The sequence below is a fragment of the Pinus tabuliformis genome, chromosome 5_2 (assembly GCF_031772625.1).
Source record: "Pinus tabuliformis cultivar Carrire ecotype Pingquan chromosome 5_2, CPIR1, whole genome shotgun sequence".
Classification (NCBI taxonomy): Eukaryota; Viridiplantae; Streptophyta; class Pinopsida; order Pinales; family Pinaceae; genus Pinus; species Pinus tabuliformis.
Window position 1 is genome coordinate 995,713,726 of NC_142306.1, and position 26,580 is coordinate 995,740,305.

Sequence of the window (26,580 nt, forward strand, 5' to 3'; positions counted from 1 at the left end):
GATTTTGTAAATGGAACAATAGTAATGAGATGAGGTAGGGGAATGAAGGGAAGGATTTGGAGAGCTAGGGTTTTGATTTATGAGGGACTTAGGGTTTGATAAAGGGGATTAGTTTCTTAGGGAAAATAAGGAAAGTGAAATAGAATCAAGGGGTAGTTTTAGTGCAATGAGTTGGGAAAAGGGACAAGAGATTGTGATTTTGCAATGATGTGAAATAGAGTATGGAGGCAAGCTAGGGTTTGACCTTTAGGAAGCAAAAATCATGAACAAAACATGAAAAACCCTATTTGAGCTTAGGATATATGAACACTTGCTTGTTAGGAGGTGAATGCAACAAAAGAATTGATAGAGGATGATTTTGGGTGAATTGGAACCTTGGCAGCTCAATGCACAGTGCACTGAACCCAATGCGCAGCGCCAGTGTATTTTTACACAAGGAAACGCTATCTGATGCGCAGTGCCACTCTGATGCGTAGCGCCAACCCTCTTATGCACATCGCCAGGCAAACGTGTTGCAAAGTTTGGGTTTTCTTCCTCCTTTGCTCAATCTTCCTTCAAAACATGATTTTAGCTCTCAAATTGACCTTTTGCAAAATGGAATGGTTTACTATCATGAATTTACTTTATATAACATACACTTTAATTTTTCTTCATTTCAAACCCACTTTTCTAAAGTCTTGGTAGCTTTTTCAAAACTCTATTTTTCAACTTGAAACTTGATTCCTTTTCTTGGCAATTTGATGGACTGATGACTTGATACTTTTTCTTTTGTAGTAGCATGAGTTTGCAAGGAGACCAGGAACAACTGCTGAGTGCTTATTACACATAGAAACAATTAAATTACATGAAATTTTTACAAAAATGGAAAAACTCTGTTTTGACCTCAAAACAGAGTTTTGAGGTGAAAAAAATTTATTGAGCATACTAGAAGTAAAATTATGACTTTATGAACTTTCATGTGCCTGCTGACCTCTTTATTTGAGCATGATTGACAAACCCTAAGACCTAATGGGACTAAACCCTAGGACTAGTTGTTATACAAGAAATGAAATATGATGACTGTTAATCACTAAAAAAAATGTGTAAACATGTCAGCAGGTGGATGTCATGAGGGGAACTGAAACCACTACCATCAGTTGATCCATGACCTAATAGAATGTAGCTGATCGAATGAGACACCTAATATGCATGCAAAAGAGTAGTCTGATCACCGATGGAAGTGTGAAGACACTGACACTAACACAATCAACGCCTCAATTCAATTACACATACATGTTCAAATACAACGAAAACATCAACATCTCTATGTTCATGCACATCATTCTCATGCATTCAGTTCATCCTTCAACTTTCACTTCAGCACACTGTACTTTTGAAGTTGAAATGGACATAATGTTGCAGCAACAAAGTGAGTCTCCTACTCAACTTTTTCCATTCACCTTCTTGGTAAAAACCTGCAACTTGCATCCCATTAACAAAGAAATGCAAATAGATGCATCAATAGACATGCAGTCTTAATTGGATAAGAACTCTAGCCATTTCTTGCCAATCCATTTCAAAGGTCCTTCCTTTGTCTACACATCCGCATCAACATGTGAATCATCCTTAAACACATCAATCATGGAATTTTCCTTTCCATTTCTTCCATCTTCTCTTTCCACTTTCTTCAGCTTTTGTGGAAGCATTGTTGGATTCAGAGTCCAACGCCTTTTAGCAATGTGTCCTTGCTTATGGAAGTAGGTGCAACACATGTGCATTCTCTTGACAACATGATTTTCCTTGTCCAATGGACGTTTGGCTTCTTGCTTCCTTTCCTTCAAAATTTTCCAGTATGTGGCCATTCTCTTCCAACATTTAGAAACATTATGGTTATCCAAACCACAAAAGGAACATGCAATTCTTTTCCCATTATTATGTGGAAATTTATCATGCTGAACATAATCAAAAGGAATATGATAAGAACTAGATTTATACCTTTCTCTTCCACCTCTTTTACCTTCATGAGGAGGTGAGATGAATGAAGAAGTAGCTCGCTTTGGAACACCATCAATCTCTTCAAGGCTGTCAGAGTTTCCACAACACTCTGGTTCAAGTGTATGCTGATATACACCTTCTTTCTGCAAGGTATGCTTCACACCATTGCATTCCCCAAGAATACAATCTTCACAATCTTGAGGTAGAAGACCTAAAATGAAACTCCTTCCTAGAGTTGTTTCAATGGTCTTCATGGTAGCTTTGGAACTCTCTCCATAAGATTGTCCATAGCCAAGACCCAAATACTTAGGCCTTTCCTCAACCATTATTGGCTCAACAATACATTGTGCATGTTTACCCAAGCCTTTTCCCTCATAGCCCATCTTGGACATTAGCTTGCAACCTATGCCTTTGGTATGCTTTCCAAAAGAACCAATATAAGCATTCTTAGAAGAATTTGAGGACAAACTGGAATGGTTTACCTCTTCTTCAAGCTGATACTTGACTAAGGCTTCTTTGGCAACAAAGAGCTGTGTGTCCAACTCATGCATCCTTTTCAAGTTCATATTTACAATATGAAGTTGCCTCTCCATTTCCTACAATTTGTCAGAAAGCAACTGCTTCTCTTCCTTCACGGAATTCAACTTCTCTCTAAGTATGCTTCTCTTCCTTTCATCCTCATACATTTCTCTCACCTTGTCCATCATGATGAACAAGTCTTGCTTCATGTCTCCATCAAAGAATCTTGTGATGAAGGAGGAATTTGAGGACTCACTTGTAGAAGTTGGAATTATCAAAATGCACAAAATAACTTCAAACAAGACTAACAAAGAGCTTTATTCAAGCAACATTTTGCAACAAACCTCTTATGCTTCAAGGATTGCCTTGAGGTCCTTTGGGATAAGAAAAATGCCTTCAACCCTTATTCCTTCTTTTCCTCTCATGGACTCAGCTAACAATAGATTTCCCTTCACCTCTGCAAACTCAAACAATAGTCAGTCTACAAACAAGCATACAATCATTCAAACAATCAATCCTTGACTACCCAAACACCTTTCAAACAAGAAATATTTTCTCTATCAATCAAGCATTCTAATCTGATACCACTTGCTTTGGAATAACTAGCTTTGATATCACCTTCTTTGGAGGTGTGGTTAATTAATCTCAGGCTCCGATACCACGTGATTTGAAAATGGGGAACTAAAGGCTTCTCGTCTAGCTTACAAGAACCTCTCCCACTTCCAAAGCTTAAATGTTCCCAAGACCTTATGATTAACAAATTGTGGAATTAATAGTGTGCTTGAAAATAGGTGTATTCTTATGTTTATTTTTAAACTATTCAAATGCCTTAAGTTTTGTTGTTTATGCTGATATGTGAATACATGTAACAGTAAAATAGTGCAACAAATAACAAACACATAAGACAACAATTTAATTAGGAGTTCACCCAAAACTCTTGAGCTACATCTCCATGAGCTCTAGTCAACTCAACTAGGCTCTCTGGGATTATGGCATAAGTTCTTTTACAAGCTCCACAGTCAACTCCACTAGTTTACATAGAACACAATGGGCTTAGAACACCATCTTATCCCTGGCTCTAAAGCTCTCTGGATTTTTGGCTCTGGATTTGGCTCTGGCTCTGGCTCTCGACTCTGGCTCTGGCTTTGACTCTGGCTCTTGGCTTTGGCTCTAGCTCTTGGCTCTGGCTCTTGGCTCTGGCTCTTGGCTCTCGGCTCTTGGCTCTGGCTCTGTGAGCTATTAGCAGTTCACTCAACCTCCAAGCGACTGTCTCAGCAACTTTCAACTCTTTGGTTTTTCGCTTGACCTCCAAGTGACTCCCAAAACTCCCTCAGCTGCCTGCAGTTCCTGCTACCTTGTCAATTGAGCTCTCTAGCTTACTTGAGGCATCCTTCCAGCTCTATGGCTTCCCCAACCATTTCTCTGCGTGTTATCATTCCTCTATGGCTCTGTAGCTTCTTCTGCTCCTTATCTCTTCGACTGGCCATCTAGCTCTATGGCTCTGTTGCCCTCTCTACATTACAAATGCATCATTGTCTATAAAATGCCCACTTGCAGTGTGGCACAATGATCAGGGGTAGTTACAAAGGAATCAGGGCCTTCCTTCAGGCAAAACCAGAAAATGGAACAAAATTCCAATACAAAGGGTTTTACCAGAAATACACTATCAGGTGAAAAATACCGGACTTCAAATTCTATGAAATCGCACTCATAATCCCTATTGGGTCTACCCTTTTATGGTTGTCACAAGCCCACCGTTGATCTACGTGATCTCCGATCCAACAGCTAATAGCCATTTTAGGTGGTTAATGTGCATAGAGGTTACTCGCCCACAAAGGTGGTTTTATCTCTCCTACACCATGCCACGTGTCGGCCAGTGTATGGGGTTGGATGGAGCCCGTCCAATACCACTTACTGCCTGAGGCCCACCCGAAATCCCGCTTACTATGAAACTCAAATAACCCAAAGCCACATCTAAACCTTTCAGGTCCACCTTCAGTCGCAATGTCACTATCGCATTGTCGCATGACCAAAACCCAAACACACGGGAATACATTGACATTCTGAGATTCCTGGATTTCAAATTCTATGAAATCGGGTCTATAAACCCTATCAGGTCTATGCCCTGATCACTAATCGCAATTGCGCTATGTCAGTGGCCCTTTGTATCGGGTATCACCGATCTCCCGACCGCCGATTAGATCCTAACCATTTAAAACTTTTCCCGATCCGATGGCTGAGATCACACATCGCTATCGGCATATCGTATTCGCTACAGCCCAGGGGTTCTTCCCTTATACCATGGCATACACCAACGCCGATATCGCAATCGCTCCATTGCATATCGCATATCGCCCAGTCACATGTCACTATGCCTAGGGTCCCGATATCGGGCGAAGGCCTACCTCCAATGTGATAAGTTGGAGGTCACAGTTGAGGGTTCCTTCTGCCCTTGCCTTAAGTCCTTTGCTTAACCCTTCTGATGCGATTTTCCTTTATAAATCCTTTTATGCCATTTTTGAAAGAATTTGCCTCCTCTTCAAAGGAACAAAGGCAAGCTTCTTTTTGCGATAACTTCATCATCTAAAGTCCATTTTAGCCCATTCAAGTTGCAGTAGCTTCAGAATGAAAAGATCTCTACAATGGGACTATTTCCAGGAGCTTCCTTGGACTTTCATTTTCCTTTGTGAGGAACACTTTAGACTTAGAAGTCTATCCAAGATCCATTTTGGATCAATGTGGGAGGAGGGTGTTATAGATTATTGGTGATTATTATCACACTTTGTCATACTTTTTAATAAAAATATTATATAGTATAGCGTGAAAAAAATATGTGTTTATATATTGAATGAAAATATCATTAAACTATGAAGAATGTATTTGGAGAAAGAATAATAATCAAATTTAAATTAACATATCAATATTTGATTGTTTGATATTGTAATAACATCGAAGATGTCTCTCTCTAAGGTTGGGTTGCACAAGAATTTTTCATCCTAGCCAATAAGATGCATCCATTTACATCTTCCTCCATCAAACCATTATTTTACATGTGGCACTCAGAACGTTGCCCACCATGGTTTTATTCTGACTCTTGATGGCTCATCTTTTTGTTACTAGACCCAAATCCCAAGATGAGGATCACTATCCTGATGTTCATGGGAGTCCCTTGGTTTGGCAAGGCTCCAAACATCGACAATCCAAGATCAATGTTGATATTGGGGTTCTCGGCATGGCACTATGACTAGTGGAAATATTATGACTCAAAGATTTGTCTACTACTCATGTTCCTTAACAATTGAAATACACAGCTTAAGATGAGGATCTATGCTTTAGATGAAAATTAGTTTTGAAAAGATATTTAGCTACCAAGCTCTTGGAAATCTTGTATCCTTGCAACTCGAACCTTCATTTACTAGCTTTGGATTACAGAAAACATGACTATGGGATTTACTTTCAACATCAATTCTTTTCTTCACAAACACATCCTATACTGAGCTTAAGCAATTCTTAGGGCCTTGCAACTATAACCTTTGTCTACTCCTTTCACTTAACCGACCTAAATTAAAAAAGGTGGGACTAGAATCTTTGCTCAAGAAGTCATTTCTTGATCTTACCCAACTCTTCCACTACCAGGCCCATGAAAATATTACAACCTCACAACTTGAACCTTTTTCTGATCCTCCTGTCATCGACTTTGAATTCAATTACTCAACATAAGATGAGGAGATTTGTTATGGACACGAGATCTTAAACAAATTATTACACCAAGAGATATTGTTAAAATCTTGATGGAAAATTTGGTATACCTTGCTCACATTCATTCAATAGTAGGCTCTATTTGTGGCAAGATGATCTTCCCAAATATTTTATTCTTGTTGTGTACCTTTGCACCTTTAGGGAATATTGCGAGTTTAATTACATTGAAAGTGTTTCTATGATGGGTTTGGATGGACAGATTTATCCAATCAAATCTTTCCATTTCTGTCTGTCTTCAACAAGTGATGTTTTAGCATGTCGCACTCTCCTTTCTAGATTGCGGCATTCGGCAAAGCAAGTGTCCAATTCTATAGGCGGGAAAAAATATCGAGGATAAGCTCAATATTTTAGTAGCATATTTGCTGGAAAACATATGAACTATTGAATTATATGCTCCACATTTATTTTCATTTAAAAAAACCCTGCATGAATTTTTGATATGGCTTGGAAGTTGCGCCATAAAAAAGTGTTGATATGGCTTGCAGGAGACAACAAAAATCCAAGTGTGGAATTTTCCATGCCCACTACTTGCGCGATGGAAATATCGGAAATACTAGTCGTAATCCAAAGAGAATTGGTGATGGATACAACTAACCATGAGAAAATGAAAGGGAGAGTGACTATTGTTCTAGCTACCAATGCCTTCTCGGCCTTTGCATTTGAACACATTGTTACTTTGATGGAGTACACAGGGAAGAGCATGATAATTGGGAAGTTGATTGATAAGTTGGGAAAATGTGTTGGTAATTTGGGTTCTCCTAAAGTGTTGAAACTTTGTCTGTACAAGGTCTCTCCATATTTGAGTTACTTGCATCAAATAATATTCGAGTGCTTCACCATGCTAGGAGCCATTGTCGGAGGTGGGTTAGCACACAACTCACATGGGTAGCAATGTTTGGGTGACATGTGGGGAAAATCATGGAAAAGCTAGAAAACAAATGACCATTTTCTCTAGACAGGAAAAAATAGCTTGTGTAGCAAACAAAATCATATTGTTGTTGAGGACTTCTGGAATCCTATGTGCATTTCTTGAAGATCCCAATGTTTCGAGTGAACACTTCACCCATCTTCAGGGGCAGGAAGCATATTGATGATAGGAAGAGTGATATACCAGAATATATAGAGAATGGGGGGAAGAATTAGATGTTAGAGATAGTAAGATTAATGGTTAGAGATAGTAAGATTAAATGACCGTTGCATCATTGATAATTTTGACTAAACCATAGAGAGAGATATTATTGATTTTAGTTTATATTTTAATATAATTCCATGATTTCATAGTTAAACTAAAATCACAGAAATATAAATAACAGAAAGGATTGAAATGAAACAATTAAACTTTAAAAACTATTTTTGATTGGTCAAAATTCAAAAAAGGGTTGACAAATATTAGAATTAAACTATTCTTATTTTATTGATTATGTCATAGGCTTAATTAGTTAATTATAAGAATTTTTTTTTTTACAAAAATAAATTAAATTGGAGTGAAATTGGATTACTATATACATTATGATAGTCAAAAGTTATAAGGACAACATTTGGAAAATATATAAATGAAAGGATTAAAATGAATAAACTACCCTTAAGAGATTCTTTTTTTTTAATTGGTAAAAATTTCTAAAAAGGTGGCGGGAACAAGACAAACATAAGAATTAAAAATATTAATATTTTTTAAAGTAAATCAAAGACATAATTACTTATCCTCAATTCTTATTTTAAGCACAATCTTTCCCAAATTCCTCTAGTTTTAATAATTCTTCTAATCTTAATATTTCCTCTTATTTTATCCATGATATTTCTAAGTCCAATATTAATTCTAATTTTAATTCCTCTTGGCTCCCGTCTAATTATTCTTCTTCTTATTGTAAGTCCATCAATAATAATTTTGATCACAATTCTTCCTCTTCATTTCCCCCCTATATTGATTGTCAACCCTCCCCTCCTTCCTCCCTTAATTCCAAAGTGGTTAACCTCTCCTCAATTGAGCTTCATGCCCCCTCATTAATCCTTCTTCAGAAAGGTTTTAACTTTTCCCTAGTTCCTCATACCATTCCCATGTAATGGAAGAGCTTCGATAGGAATGTGGTCACATTATCCGTAACTCCAAGCTCCCTAAACCTAACCTTTCTATGGAATATTTTGTAGCCCTTCATTAGCTCAATTCCAACCCTAAAATTCTCATTCTTAAAGTTGATAAAGGCAATGCGTCAATTGTTATGAATTAGTTGGACTACCATCATAAGATGCTTGATCTCCTTTCCTACTCGTCTTACAAACTTTTATTTAAGAGCCCTCTCCAATATGTTATGAATAGGGTCACCAAATCCATTAAAGCCTCATCCCTCGACCTTGCCACCCAAAAAATTCTTATTCCCCTTAACCCTATTACCCCTAGAATTTATGGTCCGCATAAAATTCAAAAGAAAAACATTCCCCTTAGACCTATTGTCAGTGCTATTGGTGAGCCCACCCATGTCCTTTCCAAATTCCTAGCCAAGAAGCTCCATCCCTATTCTATCCATTCTTCCTCCTTCGTTAAATATTCATCTGATTTCATGCAACAAATCCATAACCTTAAGCTTGATGAGAATAACATCATGGTCAACGTTGATGTCATTTCCTTATTTACCAAAATTCAAGTCCCCGAAGCCATTGATCTCATTTCCAAGCTTGTTGATCCTGAGATGCTTAGCCTGATCAAAATTTTAATAACCATAAACCTTTTCACCTTTAATGAGGTTTGTTATGAACAAACAGAGGAACATCCATGGGATCTTCCCTTTCCCCTATCATCACTAATATTTTTATGGAAAACTTTGAAGCCAAGGCCATTGAAACCTTCCATATTAAACCTAAATGTTGGAAGTGTTTTGTTGATGACACCTTTTTCATTTGGACCCATGGTTTACCTGTGCTCCAATCTTTTCTTTTCCATCTTAATAACATCACCCCTCAAATACAATTCACTATGAAGCTTGAAGAGAGCCACTCGCTCCCCTTTCTAGATGTCCTTGTCTCATGCCTCCCTGGAGTTTCCCTAACTCACCAATTATATCGAAAGAAAAATCATACTAATAGATAACTTCATGCCAAATCCCACCACCATCCCACTTAAAACATTATTTTCCTCAAGACCCTTGTCACCTGATCCATTCAAATTTCCTCCTCCCAATCATCTCCCAAAGAAAAATCCCATCTCTCCAAAGCTCTTAAATATAATGGATACTCATCTACCCAGATTAATAAAGCCTTCCTCTTTGGTTTCCATCCCCATTTTAAAAACCGTGTTAGTCCCCCTCCCTTAGCCAAAGTAACCCTTCGTTAAATTCAAGGGGTTACCAATCATTTATCCAAGATCCTCTCAAGCAAGAACATCAAAACCTTCTTCAAGCCCTAGAAAACCCTCAGCCAGCTCTTAAAATCAACCAAGGATAAAAATGACACTATATTAGTTCCTGGAGTGTGTGAGATTCCCTGCTCCTTTGGAAAGTCTTACGTAGGGAAAACCAGAAGATCCTTCAAAGCTCGGTTGAAAGAGCACATGACTGACACCTTCCACAACCGCATTGCAAAATCCACCATTGCTGAGAATTCCCATTCGACTAGACACCTCATTTGTTTTGACGAAACCAAAATCTTAGCTTCTACCCCTTATCATTCTAGTCGAGTAATTAGGGAGGCCTTTGAAATTGTAAAGCATCCTAATAGTTTTAACTGAGATGATGGATACCAGTTAAGCCAATCCTAGAAATCTATCATACATCTCTTATCATCAAAACCCTTTCCCTCTAATTTAAATTCTCTTTAGATTTATCCACCTCCTCCCCCCCCCCCCCCATCCTCTCCCCTCCCCCCTTCCTCCCCTTCGTCCTTGAATTATTCTTCTGATTATTATTTCTCATTTCTTAACTAACTCCATTCCTCATCGCATTATTTAATTAATATAATTGGATTATTAAATTACCCTTCCAATTTTCTATTTCTAACATAATTAATATAGTTAGTGTATTTAATAATTTAAATAATATATTTTTCCCTTGGACTCTTACCTATCTCCATTTTAACATTTATATATTGTAATTCCACATTTGATTTATTTATGTAATAAATTTTCCACTTATTAATATTACGCCCTTAAATCTTATAAGTAAGTATGTCTTTGACTTAATTTATAAAATAATATTATTTTTTAATTCTTATGTTTATACCGATCACCCCCTTCTTAGAATTTTCAACCAATTAAAAATAATAAAAAATGTAATCTCTTAAGGGTAATTTATTCATTTTAATCCTTTCATTTATATATTTTCCAAATGTTGATCTTATGACTTTTGCTATCATAATGCATCTAGTAATCCAATTTTATTCCAATTTAATTTATTTTTGCTAAAAAAAATCTTATAATTAACTAATTAAGCCTATGGCATAAACAATAAAATAATAATAGTTTAATTCTAATATCTAACAACCTTTTTTTGAATTTTGACCCATCAAAAATATTTTTTAAAGTTTAATTGTTTAATTTCAATCTTTTCACTCATTTATATTTCTGTGGTTTTAGTTTAACTAACAAATCATGGAATTATATTAAAAAATAATTTCAAATCAATAATATCTCTCTCTATTGTTAAGTCAAAATTATCAATTATGCAACGATCCTTTAATCTTACTATCTCTAATCGTTAATCTTACTATCTCTAACGGCTAATTCTTCACCTATTCTCTATATATTCTGGTCTAGCACTCTTCCTATCATCAATATGCTTCTTGCCCCTGAAAATAGGTGAAATGTTCACCCGAAACGTTAGACTTTTCAAACAATACACACAGAATTCCAGAAGTCCTGAACAACAATATGTTATTGATTGTGAAAGCATACATACTATAAAACAAAATCATACATCTCGTTGCGTTGTCAATATGGTATTGTGGTGTTTGTTCGAGAAAAGGTTGGTCCATTGTTAACGCTTGTCCATTGTTAACGCTTATGGATTACCTTGCGTTTGACTAAATATATTTAGCATATAAAAATGGAAAATAGGATATAATTATTTTATTTATGTAACCTTGGTTTTGAAAACTTTCAGATGGATTTCATTCTTTGATAAATGTTAACAGTTGTGGAGTAGAGAATAACGAAAATGCTATAGAAATATGTTAACGATTTGGGAAAATCAAGAAAGTTGAAAAGACCAAATGGGATGAAATAAAATATAGCAAAAGTCTTCGGAGGACATTGAGCAGAGAAACGAAAACACCAACATTAGCACTTTTGTATTCCAAATTTTCAAAATAAATCCTTCATTCTGTGTACCTTATTTCCAGTAAAAATATTTATTATTATATATATAGAAAAAAGGAACTGATAATTTCCATTAATATGAAGAAAACCACCACATGAAATATATAGATCCAATATATATTATATATCGCATATGAGTTCATTTACACAATTAATTATAGCATCATAACTTTTGAACCCTGGACTAATAAGTATCAAAATTATCCCCGTCATTTGGGACATTAAAGAGAAGTTCTAATATTAAAGTCATGCCAAATATAAACTAATCTTAACGTGTTCAATCTTTATTAGTAAAATTTAGAAAATCAACTACATATAAGTAAAATGGATAATGTCTCGAAAAGGACCAGGAAACAAGTTATTCGATCAATAATAAGCTCTCCTCCTGGAGTTCTCCGTTGTTGAAGAATTTGAAATGAAATGAACCCAACACTGCACCAATTCTCCTTTTGGAGAGGGAGTCTGCCACAGAATTTAACTCTCTAAAAATGTGTGTCTCAAGGTGATACTGCGCTTATATTTGCAATGTGGTACATCCAATTCATAAGATTTGGAAAAAAAAAATTCCTTACCATTTGACCAATGACCAATCTATGATGACCTTTGCATCTCCTTCTGGCAAAGAACGTCAGTCCCCACATTGCAATTAGTTCTAAACAAGTGTTGGTTCCTTCTCCATACGAGTGTTGGTTCCTTCTCCATACCAGTAAACATGAAATTGTTGTTTTGAGTTCAATAATAATATTGCTCCACATAGACACTGATTTCGTAGTGCTGCCCCATCGAAGTATCCACTACGATATACCACATTTAGGTGGTTGTCCAGATTCCTCTAGGGTTTAATTTATGGCATCTTCTGGGCATATTAACCATAATGGGCACATATCTAGGACACTCTCTCGCCAATATCTAGTTGACCTCCTTAAAAAATAAGACCATTTCGCTCCCCATATTATGAAATAGGGTAGGATCTCAAAGCCCAATTTCTCTTCATCCACCGAGTGAAATACGCCTATATAGAAGAGAAACATCTATTATATTGTAACTTGTGAATCTCTGTAACCCCATACCAAATTGTTGTAGCATGGAGATATTGCAAAAATAGATGTATAACATTTGAGGTTTAATGTTGTTTTCCGTGTGTTTGTTTTTATTTTAGAATAAGATTTTTAAATTTCTATTTTAATTTTGATTTTAGAATAGGGTTTTAAAATTTTAATTTTATTATTGATAAATGGATTATAATTATAGAGAAGCATCAAAACACTAACTTCATGATAGATTGCATATTACCAAAATTATTGGTAATTGAATTAAAAATCTAGAAACTCTGTTCCAAAATAAACATGTCTATTGGCTTGATAATTATTAGGTGAATTATAAAGATCTAACCTCCATAGAATATTCTAAAATATTCTTAGTAGTCATAGATTAAAGATTGAAAAAGCCGACATAACAGTAATAACATTAGGGCACAACAATAACAATAATGGGTTTCTAGGAAGGGCCCGATTGGAGAGCGCGCGGAGCTGGATCGCGGGAGCGCTGAAGACTAGTGAGCAGTTGCAGCTTCGTCGCCTCGGCCTGGGCCGCGAGGCCTGCCTTTTGGGGCCTGGCCACCGCCATGGCCCATTCAGATCCATCTTCTGGGGATGCAGAGAAAGCTTTCTCTGATCTGGTAAAGTCTCTGCCCCCAGCCCGACCGAAACCAGCAACTTCAAAATTTGTCAAGAAACTAGATATTCTCCAAGAAGTTCAGCTACCTCCATCTCTCCCTCGAATGGCAGCTTTATCTTTAGCAGAAAAAGGACTCATAGGCCAGTTTACAGGCTTATGGCCTTCACCAAAGACAGTCCAGAGATGGGTGGAAAGGAATTGGTCTGATAAAACACAAGGAAAGATTTCGATTCGATTCTGTGGTAAAGGCTATTATACCTTTCATTTTGAAACCAAGGCAGACAAGGATCTGATATTCAGGAACGGGCCCTATTTTATGGACTCTCGAGGGTTATATCTGAACAAGTGGACTCCTGACTTCGACCCTGAACTAGATATCCCTAATGCGGTTCCGGTTTGGGTCCGTCTTCCCCATCTCCCCCTGCATTGTTGGGGAGATGATTCGATCAAAGCAATAGGGAATGCAGTAGGTAAATACATTGACAGAAGCGAGCCTAAAGATAACATGCAAGCCTGTGCAAGGATTTGCGTAGAAGTGGACCTCGGGAAAGGCCTGCCAGAAGCCATCAAGCTGAAGGTGGATGACTGGAGCTACATACAGCAGCTGGACTACGAGCAAATACCCTTTAAATGTAAGGTATGTCACGAATACGGCCACTTTGCTAATAGATGCACTAAAATAACTAATCTTGAATCTGAGGATCAAGGAGGACAATGGGAAACTGTGAAAAAAAAGAAAGCAGCACCTCAGTCAAAACAAGATCCACCTTCTGAACAACCGGGCTCTTCCTCCCCCTGCCCCACCTCTCCTCCTTTCATTCCTCCTGGACCTTCCCATGAATCCTCTTTCCCTTCATCCTCCAACCCTTTCCTTATTTTATCCTCTGATGATCCTCAGACTGATCAGCCCTCTCCGGATCTGACCGATCCTCCCTTGATTTCTTCGATTCCCTCTCAGCCCCTCATTGATCCTCCCCCCCTCAGAACCACCAGAAGCTCTTCAAAAGACCTTGGCGCCTCCAGCGATATCCACAAGAAGCCGGGACCAGGAAGAAAGTCAGCCAAGCAGCATCGGGAAGAAAGCACGCAAAAGGACATAGCCCTAGGGATCCAAACCCCTATGGACTCCTTCATTACAAGATTTCAAGAAAAAGAAACAGCAGGTAAAGACCATGAGAGGCGAGCACCTCCTCGCTCGAACGCCTCATGATGAAGCTTTTATCTTGGAACAGTAGGGGTATGGGGCACCCCTCTAAATCAGCTGCCCTACGAGATCTTCTTCAAACAGAAAGACCTGAAATTGTTCTGATACAGGAAACCAAGCAAAGTCAGAGCGAAATGCAAATAATTATAGATGCCCAAAAAAACTTTTCAGGGGCCAGTAGCAACTCCAGAGGAGCCTCTGGAGGAATCACAACCATGTGGAACAAGTAGTACTGGGACTGCAAATCTTCTGTCCTTAATCAAAATTGGGTAAGGACCAACCTTAGTAACAAGGAAGAGAGCTGTGACTTCATCATTTATAATGTCTATATCCCCAATCATTACCGGGAAAAGGAACCGTGCTAGAAGGAACTGAAGGAGGACATAGACAACGAGCAGAACTCTAATGTTATTCTAGCTGGAGACTTCAATTTAATCCTCCATGCGAACGAGAAAAGAGGGGGCAACTTCACCTCCGATCCCTTCAGAAGACAGATGGAAGTGATAATGTCCGAACATGAACTGATGGATATCATCCCAAAAAATAGAAAATATACCTGGAATAATAGAAGGTTGGGGCCAGGCAATATTATGGAAAGACTGGACATAATTTTGGTTAATGTCTCCCTCCTTTCTTCCTTTGCTGCAGGCCACACCAAAATTCTCAGTGTCACAGCTTCAGACCACTTTCCCATTCTCTTAACGCTGGACTCCCATTCTCAATTGGGACCAATTCCGTTCAGGTACAATCCTTTGTGGAAAGACAACGTTGAGGCCAAAGCTATCATAGAAGCAACCTGGAAGCACCATGTTGAAGGCTCTCCAAGCCATATTTGGGAAACAAAACTTAGAAACACAAGGAGAGCTCTCAAGGACTGGGCAAAAGTCAGCTATCAAGAGCCAGAAAAAATAAGAAAAAAAATACAGCAGGACTTGGAAGAAATCCATAAACAAATAGAGGACCATGGATTCACCCAACAGCTGAAAAGTAAAGAATGGGAAGCTCAAGGGCAGCTAATACAAATCAAGAGAGCGGAAGAAATCAAGTGGAGAATCAAATCGAGACAATTATGGCTGAAAGAAGGTGATAAAAATACGGCTTACTTCCATAAGCAAGCCACTGCCAGAAAAACAAGGAACAATGTAAACACTATAATTGATAGCCAAGGCAGTCAGCATAATGACCAAGAATCCATCAAAAGAGCTGCCTTCCTTCATTACAAAAACCTCCTCACGGAAAATCAAGGAGAAGCCGACTATTCGGCGCTTCTACAGCATCTACCGGAAAGAATCTCTCCAGAGGAGAATGACAGTCTAAATCGTGAAATAACAGAGGAGGAAATCAGAAAAGCTATCTGGACTTTACAACCAGACAAGTCACCAGGTCCAGACGGGTTCCCAATAAATTTTTACAGGGATCATTGGCATTTGATAAAAAAAGACCTTGCAAAAATGATGAAGGGAATCCAAAGAAAAAGGAAAATGGGGGGCTTCACAAACTCAACGTTCCTCGCCCTCATTCCTAAAGAAAATCGCCCCACTTCCTTCTCCAGGTTTCGACCTATTTCATTGTGTAACACCTCTTATAAGATCTTTACAAAAATTATAGCTGCTAGACTCCAACCCCTTCTCCCTTCCCTTATATCCGAAAATCAAGGAGGCTTCATGTCAAACAGGCAAATTCATGACACCATCACCTTGGTCCAAGAAGCTATTCATTCCAGCACATCAAGGCAGGAGAAAGGTTTCGTTCTTAAGCTTGACTTAGCCAATGCTTTTGATCGAGTAAGACACTCCTTCTTGTTTGCTGTCTTGAGGAAAATGGGATTCAATTCTGCCTTCATCATCACCATTGCTGCTTGCATCTCAGGTCCCTGGATTTCGCCTCTCATTAATGGGCGCCCTTGCGAAGCATTCCAATCCTCAAGAGGGTTAAGGCAAGGTTGCCCTCTTTCTCCTTATCTTTTCATCATTATGGCTGAATCATTTAGCAGCACTTTAGATCACAACAGAAGAGTTGGCCTCATTTCTGGTATCAAGTTTGGAAACGGAGTGAAGAATATCAATCACTCACAATTTGCTGACGACACTCTGCTCATTGGAGGGGCTTCCACTACTATTGCAAGGCGCTTCAAGATCCTTCTCGATCAATTCATGGAGTACTCAGGGGGAGAGGTCAACTTTCAAAAAAGTTGCATCTATGGATGGAATATCTCCAATCAAACAGCTCACAGCATAGCTAACATCTTTGGAGTTGCCTACAAAGCAAACTGGGACCACTTCACCTACCTTGGGATGCCGGTCACCATGGGCTCTCTAAAAGCCACTACCTGGAATGAAATAATAGACAAAGTCAAAAGGAAGGTCCAGCAATGGGGAACTCAATGGCTTAACCCAGCAGGCAGATTAATTTTGCTCAAATCAGGTATCTCCTCCTTACCTCTATATCGATTCACTCTTTACCAAGCTCCTGCCATTTTTTACTATAAGCTGGAAACTGCCCTCCGCAACTTCTTATGGCAAGGAGGGAAAAAAGAAAAAAATAGATTCAATTTGGTCAGTTGGAAAAGCGTAATCCAATCACAAGATAGAGGTGGACTGGGAATTAGAGCCCCTAAAATTCTAAATCTCGCTTTTGGGATCAAAATGGCTTGGAGGTTAATAAATGAACCAAAAGCCTGGTGGAAACAGGTCATTGAAAGAAAATACCTCTCCGACAAAAGGCAAAGACTTCTAGAAATTGATATTCCCAGTAGAGATTCTACTAAAATTTGGCACCTATGTAAGAAAGCAATTCCCATCCTCAATCAAAACATCTCAAAGATCCCTGGGGGAGGGAACAGTATCAATTATGCCACTGACAAGATAATGGGTCTCCAACCTCTAAACACAGTCGAAGAAGCCATTCCCTTCATCCTCCATCTTAATAGCAAAGGCATTCAGAGGCTTGATCAAATATCAAAATGGGATGCTGATACAGGAGCCTGGATTAGTTGGGAATTTCCAGTTATCCCCTCAAATCTAGAATCAAGCTTCCAAGCCCTTCAAAAAAACCTCCAGAACAGAGCACCCATTAAAAAAGGAGCAGCAGATGGATTTCGATGGGATCCCACCGGCTCAAGCTACACCATCAAGTCCGGCTATCAATTTATCTGCAACAGCACCTATCAGACTCCTATCTGGAATCAATGGAGAACAATATGGAAATCTGAGGCCATTCCCAAGGTTAAATTTTTCATATGGCTGTTGTTAAAAGGCAAAGTCCTCACTTCTGAAAATTTAAGAAAGAGAGGGATACATGGACCTTCAATTTGCCCCAATTGCTGCTCAGCAGAGGAAACCATCCACCACCTATTCCTCGATTGTCCCTTCGCGAAGAAATGCTGGATCAACTTGTCCAACTTGGGCAATATAACATGGCAACCTCATCAGAACATTGCAGAGGCAATTCAAGAATGGAGAAGGAACTGCCCATGGAAAGATAAAAGGAGCAAGATTGTCAAAAGAACTTGGGATATCATACCTCACAATATTCTATGGAAAATTTGGCTCACAAGAAATAAAAAAATCTTCCAAAGCAAAGAGAGTAATGTTCGGATGACATGCAACAGGGCCCGGATCTTGGCGCAGGAGACAATTGCAGCAAAACACACAGGGAAAATCAAAGCAGCAGATTACTCAGTTGAGGAGAGGTCAATTATCAGGCATATTCTAGGCCATCCAGGACATCAACAGGATACTCAGAGAACTGATCGACAGCATCAGGATCAGACCAGGGAGTGGGAAATCAGACTTCCAACCCAGGACTATAAGAGGTGGATCCAGAGTAGCAATTGTCCAATTTTATACTTTGATGGTGCCTCAAAGTCCAACCCAGGACCTGCAGGCGCGGGAGGAGTTATTCTAAATGAATTAGGAGAAGAAATCTGCAGCTATGAATGGAGCCTGGGAAAAAAAACAAACAACAACGCAGAGGCCTTAGCTCTCTATCAAGGTTTGTTGCAATTAAAAAACCTGGGTATTAGGAAAACATTAGTATTTGGAGACTCTTCTATAATTATTGGCCTCATGAATCATAACCAGAGATCACCGAACAGCAGCCTTCAGCAACATATTCGACGCATTAAACTCCTCCTCAAATACTTTGAAAACATCAGACTCTACCATATCCTTCGCACGCTCAACGTGGAAGCTGATAAGCATGCGAATAACGCAGTTGGAAAACAGGAAGGTGCGTTGAGGCATAACAACAGAGATACCTTCCAACCTCTGCCATGACACAGGCAAATCCTGACATTGCCCAGATTCGCAGGTCCATCAAGCGTGCGAAGGGCATGGCTACAACAGCATCAGTACATTTTGCAGAGAGCACGAAATGCACAAGCAGTCTTATCCAAGCATCGATTCAAAGAATGATCTACTACCCAAGGAAAGCCAATCAACTCAGTGCCGGCCGGAAGATCGAAAACACTGCATCAGTAGATCGCCAAAGAGATCTCGGAAAATATCTCATCACTACCGAGGGTCTGGCTCCTGCTAGGCACCCAGGCTATCGATGGATTCACTCCATAAATATGGGCAGAGGCAAGCCAAGATTTGTCATTCACTGCTATGCGAAAGAGCAGCTACACTGGCTTGATGAAGGCGCTCTCGTTCAGAGTCGAAGAGAAGAGCATGACAGGCGTCTTGATGAGCACAGTAGGAGACTTTATGAACAGGACCGCATCAACACGGAGAAGTATAAAGCAGAAATCCAGCTTTTCATGCACAGGGTGTCCTCTCTCCGAGAGCAATTTGAGCAGCTCTCAAATCGCTGTGGCCATGTCGAGGAATCGCTCGCCATTCTGAAATCCTGGCTGGAAAAGAACACCATCGTCACCAGCTCCTCCAGCGCAAATCATGGAGCCAAAGATGAGAATCCAGAAGAATCAACAGCAAGACACATTCAACACATAATGATTGACTGAATGAAAATCAAATGTATCTTTTTGTTATCCTCCTTTATTAGAATCTATACTAGTGCCATCTCTAGCAGTAGTAGGGAAAAAAGTAGTCTAAGGATCAAGGGGGCAGCCTCATTTTGTAAGCCCCTTGCCTCCTCTCAATCTGCGAACTCTATGTACAAAGAGGAATTTAGACCCTCATTTTTTTTCAGAATATAATACATAGCAACCGACTTTTTCAAAAAAAAAAAAAAGATTGAGATTCATATCTACTCTTTTAAATAAATTGATTAACTAAAAAAATGTCATCTAAACACGAGCTATGGAATTTTGGCCATAAGGTTATTGTAACAAAACATATTTACAGGTTATAATCTCCATGATAAAATTGGAATTAATCTCCATGATTAACAATATTCTTACATTAATTCCTATATTATTTTTTTTTATAATTAAGATTAATAATTATAATTTGAAATAAAATTATAATTTAGCAAATTGCTTTTACAATATGAAATGTATTATAAAAATATGAAATATATTATAAACTAACCTTTATAATATATATTAATTTTTACCTATTATTTATTTATTAAAATAAATTATAATAAATGTATAATTTTTTTATTTTTTTTTGTAAGCTGGGGTGGGACTCTCCGATTTACATGTCCATTATGTACCCCTCTACGGGGGAAGGGTAGCCCAAGATTTGAACCCAAGACTTCCGGTTCGGTGAGACTTCATTTCCACGGCCCTTTGCCGCTTGAGCTACCCCATGTGGACTATAATAAATGTATAATTAATTACAAAATAAAATAAAATTATTTAATAATATACCCCACATATATATGGCCCTTAGTTTGTAATACAAGGATTCGATCGCCAAATCTACAATTAATATCATACATTCTTTTTTCAAATGCGAAACAGCCTCGTTACAAATCTGCGTTCTGAAATAGCTAAATCTTAATTTTGAAATCTAAAATTACCAAACTATAAAGGGATAACCTCAAATTATTGTCACTTTTAAAGACAAATTCGAAATCTGAAATTGCCAAGTTCTATATGGACCATTCCCAATCGTTGAAACTCGTAAAAACGAAAAGCTGGAAAATTGTGTTAATGTAAATTTAAATTATTTTATTTTAAATTTAGTGAATTATTATAAATATAATTTTATTTTAGAATATATTAACCAAATTTGAAATGAGATTTATGTTTTTATTATTTTAACATAATTTTTATTATTATTTTTAATATAATACTAGTATAGATTTATTTAAGTATAGATTTATCTAACATAAGTCAAGAAGGATCAAATTTTTTCATGTGTATATTTTTTGAGAGTGCAAAATACAATATGTTATTTTTCATTATTTAAATTATATTTTTGAATATTAAATAGAGTATAAACTATTGGGATATCAATGAGAATGATGCATTGCAAAACATAAATAACATTAAAGATATTGTTACTTCTAAATTCAAAGAAAAAATGCAGTGTGAGAAAGATTTAGCGGCTAAAAGAAAATTAAGTTATTATAAGAAGGTCATCAACCCCACCCTAGAAAATCAAAAGTATCTCTCTATTTTAACTAGCTCAAAGAAGAAAATTAATATAGCAAAGATTAGAACGAAATCTCATGAGCTCCATGGGTGAAACAGGGCGTTGGGCAGTTCCTAAAATGCCATGGATTGAAACGATCTGCCATATATGTGAGAATAGGAATAACGAGGATGAAAACCAATTCCTCTTAGAGTGCCCCACGTACAACCACAATAGATCTCAGTTTCACAATCTTTGTTACAATACTAACCTTCCTATCCTTTTACAGTGTCAAAATTATAGTGAGCTCGGGAGGCTTCTCTCCAAGCTTTTTGAGCATAGGAATAAAATCTTAAATCAAAATAAAAAATTTGTTTCTTTAGGTCCGATAGACCAATGTTTGATCTCAGTGGACGTTAACCACCATCATCATCATCAAAAAACCAAATAAAAAATTTAATTGTAAAAACTTTTTTTGTATATATAGATATATATGAAATTGTATATATAGATAGACATAAATTAGTTAATATAAATCTTCTATTTAGAAGAAAATTTTTATTTCTTATCTTTTTTTAAAAAAATATAGATGGATGAAAAGCTTACCAATCCCCTCATATTGAGATGTAAAATAAACCTTTCCGCACAATAACATAACATCAATAAGAGATATTCTCTACAATTTCTCTTCCATTATAATTAAAACATAATTTTTTTTAAAAACCGATGACGATGATGATATCCATTCAGTCATCCACTTAGATAACGAAGACAGGTTTAGCCAACTTCTTTCCTGAAAAGGATTGAATTATTAATTTTGTTAAGCAAAAGTAGAACTATCTATTTTAGCAGAAAATAAAATGATTAAGAGTTTATAAAAATTAAAAATTAAATGAGATATTTTATTCATAGTTATTTATAAATTTATAATAATATTAAAATTTGATTATATAAACCAATACTTGTGATACTTAAAAATAAGTAATTATTTTCCAAAATCATAAATTCAAATACCGAAAGATTTAAATATATACATTCATACATCAATCTAAATACATTCGTATCAATTTAACAACAATGATTTATTTTAAAATTATCATTCATATATATATATATATAACCTAAAATGTTTAAGTATTTTTTTGAAAAAAATAATTTTCATTAATGATTAAATAGAAATTACATATAATAGATGCTATTATAGCATATCTCAATGTCTCTTTAAACAAAATCGGTAGCTCTCACCATAGAAAGACTATGAAATCCCGCAGTATTAAAAGGCCAAAATAATACAGTAGTTATATGTGCCGTTGCCATCAGTCGTCATAGATACAATTATATACATATATTCAAATTATAGTAGTTATCTGTTATCTCCTGAGATTGCCGAGACTAATCTCTGTCAGCCGCTCCCGTGAGGTCGATGAAGGGACGGCGGTGCGTTTAAATAATTAAATATATATATATCATTTAAAATATATATTTTTAAATTTATTTATTTTAAAATAAATTATTAAAAATTTATAAAACAAATAACTAACAATAATATAAAGAAAATCCTAACTATTATATAAATAAATTCTTGAAATGAAACTTTGATTTAATACTAAAATTTTATGATTTAAAAAAGCGATATTTGTACAAAATGAAATATCACATTAACTTTCCTTATTTGAGTGCGGTCATTGTAATAGTATTGATGGATGATTTTACTAATGTTTTAATACAATTAGCTAGAATTGAGTATGAAACTAAATAGAAAGTGCTATGAAGCATTTTTTTTTTTTAAATTGGTATTTAAATTTTACATTATATTATTTAAGATGTTTGTTTTACATCATATAAATTTAATTTATTTTTAATTTATTAAGATTCAATAAGGATCAAATTTTTTTAGGGTGAAATATTTATCGTGTTTTATTAAAGTTCAAGAATTTTTAGATTGATGGTAAATGACTGCAGTAATAAGTAACTTAGATTCATTATATATCTAAAAGAATCAAATCTTTTAATATACAAATATTTATTAGAATCATTAATCCAAAATTATTAAATCTAATAACATTAATAATATAATACATCAATATTAATGTATTAATATAAATATTATAATATTAATGTTAATATTAATATTAGATTTAATGATGTTTTCTACATTGTATCATAACAAAATTTATAATAAAACTATATGAAAGTAATTCTTTGAGGTAGCAATATTTTTGTCTTTAAAGATTTTGATATATTTATAGGATATGGTTTTTCCTTTTAAAGAACCATTTTACAAATATTTAATTAAAATAAATATTAAATGATTTTGGAATACGATTTTTCATTTTTTTTATTGAAATGTATTGTAGTTTTTTTATCTATATGATTATTTTCATTTTTGTTTTGTCAGACATTAATTTTTTTTATTTTTTTATTATTTTATTGTAGACATGACATACTTACACATTCCCTCATATTTGGTTGTGGAGCACTTCTTGAGATAAAACATTGGTTGAAATCCCCTTGAGATAAAAATAAAAGTTTTTCAACTAAAAAGACAAAAGAAAAAAGAAAAATTAAGATTGATTGATAGTGACATAGCAAACATAGAAAGAATCCAAATCCCCTTTGTACTTTAACATAGATTAAAATATTTGGATCACTAACATAGAATCAACCTAACTCTAGATCTACAACCCTAGAAATTCAAATATTTAATCAACTTTTTCAGTTTGTTTTTCAATGAAAAATACTTGATCCCTCTCAGGCTATGATATATCTAAAATTAAAATAAACTTATAAAATATATTATATAGTTTTGATTTATTGTTCTATTTTTTTAATAAGAAAAAAAATCGAATTTCTGCGATCTCATATACATATATAAAATCACTCGAAAATTCCTTTGTTTCTCAAATTATCCAACTATACTAGTTGATTTGGTCCCCAAAATAATTTTGGGGGATACACTTCGAAGGTTGGTTATGCCACATTGGTGTTGTAATCTAGACTTGACCTTGCCTCCTGGGCTAAGAAATTATAGAAATTGAAAAAAAAAGGCCGAAGACAAAACTATTTATGCGACTCTTCCTATAGAACAAAGCTCCAACTTGACACATACTGCAAAAGAAATAATTTCTCTAGTATGTTGTAGAGTAGACAATTTGTCAATGTTTTGATGTACGGAAATAAAAAATTACTATTGTATGGAAGGGGGATGGAAGAGGACGCTCTCTCCTCTGGTTTATCTATGCAAAGGGAAAGAAATTCAAGGCCCTTTTGCTCTATGTATTTTGGGGATTATGGTTCGGAAGAAACCACATTGTATTTCATAATGGATATTCATCCCTACAAGGCTCAACCACTAAATTCCATCCTATCTTTGTAGCAATTCCTTATCCATCTCAAAATGTCAGGCCTAAAGTTTGATATGACATACATGTTAAACACGATTTCCCATCAGATTTTCTTTGATGGGTTTACACAAGGACCCTTGTAGGTGTGGGGTTAGCAAAATTTTACATCTTTTAATTTCTCATAGCATGTAATTTTTATGTTGATTTAGGTCTGCCCACAAAAAATATGCCAAGTTTGTGGCCTTTCTTCTATTCCGTGAAGATCAAGTTTGTGGTCCTTCTTCTACTTCTTGAAGAGCTGGAAAGGGATATATCTCAACTTCATTTTATAGTGACTATGGAAAGGGGTATATTTCAATTTCATATCTATAGTGATTTTAAAATGGTCATAAACTTAATGAAGTATTTCTATTTATAAATAGAAATTGAAATAAGTTTTTGTTATTAATATTTTCATATTAATTAAGAATGGCATGTTAAATATGGAAATAATTACACATAATTTTAAAATATATTTTTTAGTATAAACATTAAAATATTCTATTTATAATTAATATTATATTTTTTTATTATTAATAATATTTTAAAAAGCTATTTTTTTCAATTTCATATTAAATATAGAAGGAACCACATTTTGCTGATATAAAAATGCAGACAACACTTAACTCGTAATAAGAATATTCTTACTTTTAATTACCATTTATCTAATTATTTAAATAAAGTTAATATAAAATTAGCCTTAGTGTTAAAAGGAATTACACCTTTACAGTCATTAAAAAACAATAATTTGTTCACTTTCAATTATTATTTATTTATCATGAGCATCTTCTAATCATATTAATAATATTAATATTAATATTAATAATAATAATTATTATTATTATTATTATTTTTCCAAAGGAAAAAACAGTAACTTTTTATTAAAAAGATAATGAAAAGTTACACTTGCATATGCACTGAAATATTCTGTAAACCGCCACAAGGGCCCGAGTGCTTTTGCACCCAACGCATCGTTAGAAATCTAACGAGCACAAAGAAAAAAGAAAAAAAGAGAGATAAGAAGAGAAGAGGAAGGAAGAGGCAGGAAACTGAAATTAAGTAAAAACCTCACTTCAAGTTTTCCTCCCCTTTTTCTTTTCGACCTTACGCCACTCTCCTTGAGTGGGCTCGATCGAAGCAATAACTATCTGGGTTTCTGCATTCTGTGGGCCAGTTTCTTTGTCTGAATCTGAAGTGTCAGAGTGGTGCTGTCGTTTGATGCCTCCCATGCTTGGATCCACTCTTGTCGTCTCTGTCTTGTAGTTCGGTGTGGCTTCCTTCTGATTCTCCATTTCTTGAGGTGTCTCAGTCTTCTTCGCAGGGGCCTCTTCCACCTCTGCTTCTGATTCTTCTTCCTCTGAGTCTGGGGGTGAAAATTTCCATCCTTTCTTCTGCTTCCCTTTCTGCCTCTTTTTATTGTTTGCTTTCTTGTCTTCTGGACATGAACTTTGCAGGTGTCCTGTCTGTCTACAGAGCCTGCATCTGAATGCCGTGTTTTCATAATCTAGTACTTGCAACCAGTTTTGTTGTTTGTAGATCAGCCTTATGTTGTCCGGCAGCCCTTTGCTTAAATCTACTTCCACACAGATACGTGCGAATGTGTAGATCCTTTCATCAATCCTTTCCAGATCCGTTTTGATATATTTCCCTAAACTGTTTCCAATGCCTTCCAAGACTTGTTCGTTCCAAAAGTGCAGAGGAAGATTGTATAGTCTGACCCATACCGGCATTTTGGTGACAGTCATTTTGTTTGGGTCAAAATCAGGAAACCATGGGGTCATAAAAAGCCCCGATGTTCCCCAAAACCATGGCCCTGTACTGATGACTGTATCTCTGACCTCCTTGGATGTAAATTTGACTATAAAGAACCCCTTTGAGCATAGGTGAATATCACATTCCATGGTCCAGCTGGTGAAGATCCAATGGAATAGATCCAGAGGTTTTGGCCAAAAACTGTTGAAACGGCATATTAGGGCTTGCGTTTCGTAGGACTTTACGAAATCGTCAAGCCCTGAAGAATCTAAATTTAAGGCTGGTGTTTGCTCTGACTGATCTACTATGTATGGCCTGGGTATGTTTCCGCCTTGATCTGAAGAAGGCCCTATGTCTCTGCTGCCCTGAAGAATGTTTTTGTAGGATACACCTCCTTTGGGTTGCTGCTGGGGTGTAGATTTTTTCCCCTTGTCCCCCCTCAAGGAGCTTGGCTGTCCCTGAGGCAGAGCCCCTCCTCTCAATCTGAAGTTTAATGTAATGGTTGATCCAGGCCCAATCTCA

General features: G+C 36.2%; 1 protein-coding gene across 1 annotated transcript; it reads left to right on the forward strand.

The window, feature by feature from the left end:
* The first annotated feature begins 13,178 nt into the window (after positions 1 to 13,178).
* Positions 13,179 to 18,712, forward strand: LOC149162641 (uncharacterized). Its single transcript, XM_089435250.1, has 4 exons — positions 13,179 to 13,808; positions 14,607 to 14,704; positions 15,178 to 15,987; positions 16,111 to 18,712. The coding sequence occupies exons 1-4, from the start codon at positions 13,179 to 13,181 to the stop codon at positions 18,710 to 18,712; spliced, it is 4,140 nt and encodes a 1,379-aa protein (XP_089291376.1).
* The last annotated feature ends 7,868 nt before the right edge of the window (positions 18,713 to 26,580 follow it).

Coding starts and splice junctions, on each gene's coding strand:
- LOC149162641 (XM_089435250.1), top strand. CDS start 13,179: ATGGCCCATTCAGATCCATCTTCTGGGGATGCAGAGAAAGCTTTCTCT. Junction 13,809..14,606: donor CAGAAGCCATCAAGCTGAAG/GTGGATGACTGG, acceptor AAAACTTTTCAG/GGGCCAGTAGCAACTCCAGA. Junction 14,705..15,177: donor CTGTCCTTAATCAAAATTGG/GTAAGGACCAAC, acceptor AATTCCGTTCAG/GTACAATCCTTTGTGGAAAG.